This window comes from Vigna umbellata, chromosome 7 (genome assembly GCF_029865625.1).
Source record: "Vigna umbellata cultivar VRB3 chromosome 7, Vumbellata_1.0, whole genome shotgun sequence".
In the NCBI taxonomy this organism is placed as follows: domain Eukaryota; kingdom Viridiplantae; phylum Streptophyta; class Magnoliopsida; order Fabales; family Fabaceae; genus Vigna; species Vigna umbellata.
Genome location: NC_142171.1, coordinates 6,463,743 through 6,469,742, shown reverse-complemented (window position 1 = coordinate 6,469,742; position 6,000 = coordinate 6,463,743). Strand labels below are relative to the sequence as shown.

Here is a 6,000-nt window from a genome sequence, read left to right as displayed (position 1 = left end):
AACAAATTTCAATGTTAATATCAAGTAAAATAATTTATTCTAGTGTATTTCTATTTTAAAATATAATTATTTTATATATTAAAAAATTTTAAAACATTTTTATTTTGATTTAAAATTTATGTTAATTTTAGGTTTAATACCTCTTTTGGTCCCTCGAAAGGGGTCCAATGTTCAATGTGGTCCTACCCTTTTTTAGAAGTTCAATGTGGTCCCACCTTTTGTAAAAAGTGTGCAATCAAGTCCTTTTTGGAAATGGCGTTGAGTTTTTAACGGAGCAGCTGACAGGGTGGACTGAAGTTAGCTACGTGGCTTTGTGTGGGTAATACGTGGCTGAGAGAGGGTCATACGTGGCTGTGAGAGGGTAAATTTGATAATATTACTGAGGTTAGGAAATCAGAAGTTAGGGTTTCAGGAGTTTTAGAGAAATTGGGAATTTGGGATTGATCATCGTGGAGGAAGGGTGTTGAAATCTCAAGCGCGAATTGGATACCACAAATCTGAAGCTCAAATTGGAAACCGCAAATCAGGTTAGGGTTTATGTTTGATAATTTTATGACATGTAGTTGTTGTATATGTTATCACTGTTGTCGCTTTATAGGGGTTTAAGTAGGGGTGAAAAGTTGTCTTTTTTGATGGTTGATAGTGGTCCCATAGATATTAGTTTAACTTAAATTAGTGGTCCCCGTTTGCATTTGCAGGGTTGGGGTAGGGATGGGTGATGACATGTTTCAGGTTGTGGTCCATCACGGTGGGACCTTGATCAAAGAAGTCCCCTTTAAGTATATGGGCGGGGAGATAGTTTATTGGGACGTAGATCCCGATAAATGGTGTTATTTTGGAGTATTAGGTTCACTTAAAGATCTGGGTTACATGGAAGTAAAAGAATTATATTACAATATCCAACATGTTTTACATAAGCTTGATGATGATAAAGGAGCATGAACATGATGAAGGTGGCTAATTATTTGGGGAAAGTGAACCTGTATGTTGTGCATGGGGTGGACGAACCAGCTATTGTAGAAAATGATGACAATGAGATTTTGTACCTATGTGAAGGTCCAGCAGACAGTGGTGAGGGTAGTGACGTTGGAGGAGAAGCACATGTTGAGGGTGACAAGGAGGATGCTGAGAATGAAAATGTCTGGGAGGATGACAAGGAGGATGCAGAAGATGTTGAGGTTGCAGTGGAGGTTGAGAATGAGGACAGAGTTGAGCTTGAAAATGATGGATTAGTGGAAGTGCACATTGAGGATGGAAGGGAGGTTGAAAGTGAAGAAGAATTGGAAGTGGACATTGAGGAGGGAGGGGAGGTTCCTACTGAACAAGAAGTGGAAGTGGACATTGAGGATGGAGGGGAGGTTCATATTGAACAAGAATTGGAAGCGGACATTGAGGATGGAGGGGAGCTTCATACTGAAGAAGAATTGGAAGTGGACGTGGACAGTGATGATGAACCAGGAATGGATGATCTGAGTGGTGATGAATATGTGGATGCAGACAATGATCAAGAAACCCAACAACAATGCAGGGGTTTGTCAGATGATGATTGGGAGTCTGATATGCTTGTAACTCCTGAAAACAGTTCAAGTGAGGAAGATAACAACGAGGATAGAGTATGTATGGTGGTTTCTCAAAATATGCAAAACAGAAGTCCATGGCAGATTACAAGTGGAAGTGGGCACCATTTTCAGTGGGAAGGAAGAGTTTAAGGATGCTATTAGAAGGTATGTTGTTCATGCTGGGAGGGATCTAAAATTTGTGAAGAATGATAAGCGTAGGGTGAGGGTGCGCTGCATGGGTGGCCAAGGGAAGTGCCCATGGGTAGCTTACTGTGGGTACTTGCCATCACGCAAAATTTGGCAATTAAGGAAGATAATTGATACTCACGGTTGTAGTAGGCAACTTAACATCAAACTAATGAATGCTCAGTGGTTGAGTGAAGAAATAGATAGGTCTTTAGTTGACAATCCTAATTTAAAGGTGAATGATATTCGTACTAAAGCATTAAGAAAATGGAATACAAATGTGTCAATATCCAAGGCACGAAGGGCAAAGTTAATTGCCACAAGACAGCTTGAAGGAGATTTCAAAGAACAGTATAAAAGGATATACGACTATGGACATGAGTTGTTGAGGTGTAACCCAGGTTCAACAGTGCAGATTAAAGTTGACTCTCATAATGGTGACCCAATCTTCCAAAGAATGTATGTTTGTCTGAAAGCTTGTAAAGACAGCTTCAAAAGTTGTAGGCCCATATATGTTTAGACGGATGTTTTTTGAAAGGTTATTACAAGGGAGAGCTTCTCACTGCTGTTGGTAGGGACCCAAACGATCAAATGCTACCCTTGCCTATGCAGTAGTAGAAGTGGAGAACAAAGACAGCTGGACATGGTTTTTGCAATTATTAATTGAAGACCTCGGGGGTAGTGAAGTATGTGGGGGTGCACGTGGATGTCAGACCAGCAGAAGGTAAATATACACCTTATATTCAATTTTAGTTAATGCTTTGTTAAAGGATATTGTTTTATGACTAAAATTATTTGTGCAGGGGTTGGTCCCAGCTATCCAAGAGCTTCTTCCTGGGGCAGAACAAAGATTCTGTATGAGGCACCTGTATGCAAACTTTAGGAAAAGGTTTGGTGGTCAAATTTTAAAAAATCTGATGTGGACAGCTGCCACAAGCACATATCCACAGGCTTGGGAGAGAGAGATGCTGAAAATTAAAGAAGTCAATATTGAAGCATATAAATACCTCATAGGCATTCCCCCGAGGTAACCCATTAGCCATTACATACAATTTACTATCCCTGATGCATTGTAACCCATTTGAGTGTGCAACAGGTTTTGGTCAAGATCTCGCTTCACAGGTCAAGCAATGACTGATACACTAGATAACAACATCAGTGAAGCTTTCAACAGTGTTCTTATTCATTCAAGAGGAAAACCTATTATAACCATGATGGAGGATATCAGAGTTTATCTCATGAAAAGGTGGGCCACCAATAGAACCAAGGTGGCATCTATGGACTTCACAATATGCCCAAAGATAAAGAAGAGACTTGAGAAGGAATGTAATCTGTCAAGATTTTGGGTGCCAAGGTAATATAACTCAATTTATTTTATATACAAGTTATTTATCTACATTGTTGATGTGCTTCATTTGTTTCAGCTGGTCTGCACGAAAGATTTTTGAGGTTAGGCATACTTCATCAGTTGGGAACAAGTTCACACTGGACCTGGACACAAAGGAGTGTAGCTGCAGAAAGTGGATGATTAGTGCCATTCCATGCTGTCATGCAATTGCAGCAATGAACTTCTCCAACGTTGATCCACAGACTTTTGTCCCCAATGTATTCACAAGATCCACCTATGAAGAGGTCTATGCGTCCATCATTTTTCCACTCAATGGCCACCTACTATGGGAAACCACAAATTTCAATGATGTACTACCACCACTGATCAGGAAGATGCCTGGGAGGCCAAAGAAAAAAAGGAGGTTGGAAGCATGGGAGCTAACTAAAGATCAGACTCAAATGCGTGTTGGTGGCCATAGAAAAAATGTAGTCTTTGTCGTAAGATGGGGCACAACAAGAATAACTGCCCTTTAAAGCCCCAGCCAGCAAAAACAACACAACCATCACAGCCACCTCCAAGTTCCCCAACCCCTGAACCATCACAGCCATCAAGTCCCCAATCATCCTGGCCAACAAAATGCAAAGTCAGAAGAAAACATACTTAGATGAAATTGGGTTATTAGATATTTAAATTACGTGGTGGTGTAATATGTACTATTTGTTACATGGTGGTGTAATACATACTTAACTTACTTACTGAACTGATTTTCTGTATTTCTTTTATGTGTCGTAATGAATGAAACTGCTTTTATGTATATGTTTTATGTACTTGTTTTATGTATTTGTTTTATGTGCCAATATTCAGCATCATATGCATTATTTGGGTGACCTTTGTGAACAGTTTTAAAGCAAATGGGAGACTCATTTCAACATTTTTAAAACATCAGGGGACTGATTTCAACATTGTTAAAACATCAGGGGGACTGATTTGAACATTAATCACTAAAATTTACTCATTAAAATAGTCAATACGTAATACATTGGATGTTACAATCTAACTAAATGAACCTAAACAGAACCTGAACAAGGCACACCACAATACACACACACAAAGCTACAACTAAGATCTTCATCATTTTCTGCAAGTCCTGCACTGAATTTTCCAGCTGACTTATCCTCCTCACCATTGTGCAATCTTTTTCATCAACTTTCTCTTCAACACACCACTTGAAAAAGTTACACGAGCTGCCAATTGAAGATCCACCCTGTTATTCACCAAGTTATGGAATCTATCAACAAATGCATAATCAATTCAAAAAAACTTTAACTCAAAAGGGTATAATTCAAACCTTGTAACGTGGACAACCCCAGAAATTTCTCCCAGCATTCTTCGTAGTTCTCGCCACTTTGGTTATAGCAACATTACCACAGTAACAAGTGGGGATTATCCCACCTCCTCTCACACCACAACCATGGGACCACCGAGAAGATCCTTTGCCCCAACTTCTCGAACACGACGAACACCCTTCAGAAGAAGCCATTCGTATCCCAAATTACCAATTTCTCTAAAACTCCTGAAACCCTAACTTCTGATTTCCTAACCTCAGTAATATTATCAAATTTACCCTCTCACAGCCACGTATCACCCACTCACAGCCACGTATTACCCACACAAAGCCACGTAGCTAACTTCAGTCCACCCTGTCAGCTGCTCCGTTAAAAACTCAACGCGCCGTTTCCAAAAAGGACTTCATTGCACACTTTTTACAAAAGGTGGGACCACATTGAACTTCTAAAAAAGGGTAGGACCACATTGAACATTGGCCCCCTTTCGAGGGACCAAAAGAGGTATTAAACAAAAAAAAAACGTACTTATATGCCTCGGTTCTGGTAACAACCGAAGTCAAAAGGGTCTACTGCCTCGGTTGTAGCCTAAACCGAGGCAGTAGAGTGCGACTTTATGCCTCGGTTATGGTAAAAACCAAAGCAGAACGTGTCGCGAAAGAGAAAAAAAAAAGGATCTACTGCCTCGGTTTAGACTACAACCGAGGCAGTAGAGTGGGACTTTATGCCTCGGTTAAAGGGCCCCGAGGCAGTATGTCCAACGAAAAAAATAAATTAAAAAACCTGTAACTTTCATGCTTCGGTTAGATCTGAACCGAGGCCGTAGAGTGGGACTATATGCCTCGGTTCACAACCGAGACCAAAAGTATTGGACTTTTTACCTCGCCTGAATATGCCTCGGTTCAGAAACCGCTGCCTATAGACAAAAATAACCGCTGTCGTTTCCCCTGACTGTACTAGTGATATAGTGTTTGAATATGTTACCATTAAAATTTTGGTTCAGACATAAATTTAACCAATAATTAAACTAACTTAACCAAGTTCAATTAATTATGGTAAAAAAGAATATCAAGTAGAGGTGTCGAATGAGTATTCGCTAAACTAATTTATCGTTATTTTTTATTGAGAGGGACTTTAGCCCCACGTTTGTATCCATAATTACTGTCCACTTGAATATGTGACTCGTTTACAAATAGTGAACAAAAGATCACATCAACACGTGAACATACTTGGAATTATTAGGGTGTTTAGGAGAAAGAAAGAGATAGAAAAAACAAATGAACAATAAGATGGATAAACAAAGAAAAGAGAAAAATAAGATGAACGAGAACGTGAGAAATGGAATGAAAATACGGGTACATAGTTTTACAAGTTAAGAAAATAGAAGGGAAAATAAAGTAAATTATTTTTTTAAATTTAAATGATTATTTATTATAATTCCTAATCGAATTGAATTATATGTAATCAATCATAAATCAATTTGCATAAAAAAAACTTATAATTAATTATGTTAATTGATGAAAGATTGTCGGTGTTGGTATGGTTATTTATTTATTTTCTTAATAGAAATGTTAAAGAGTGT

At 38.8% G+C, this 6,000-nt stretch overlaps 1 protein-coding gene across 1 annotated transcript; it reads right to left on the bottom strand.

Annotated features, from left to right (window-relative positions):
- Window positions 1-4,132: 4,132 nt before the first annotated feature.
- LOC124823207 (uncharacterized) lies at window positions 4,133-4,615 on the bottom strand. The gene is made up of 2 exons (XM_088094413.1): window positions 4,424-4,615; window positions 4,133-4,339 (listed from the first exon to the last, which is right to left on the bottom strand). Exons 1-2 carry the CDS (start codon window positions 4,613-4,615, stop codon window positions 4,133-4,135), a joined length of 399 nt encoding a protein of 132 aa, XP_087950539.1.
- Between the last annotated feature and the right edge of the window lie 1,385 nt (window positions 4,616-6,000).

What these genes read in the sequence shown, in the direction of transcription:
- LOC124823207 (XM_088094413.1), bottom strand. Translation starts at nt 4,615, where the DNA reads ATGGCTTCTTCTGAAGGGTGTTCGTCGTGTTCGAGAAGTTGGGGCAAA. An exon ending in GGGGTTGTCCACGTTACAAG is followed by an intron (nt 4,340 to 4,423) that starts GTTTGAATTATA and finishes GGTGAATAACAG; the next exon opens with GGTGGATCTTCAATTGGCAG.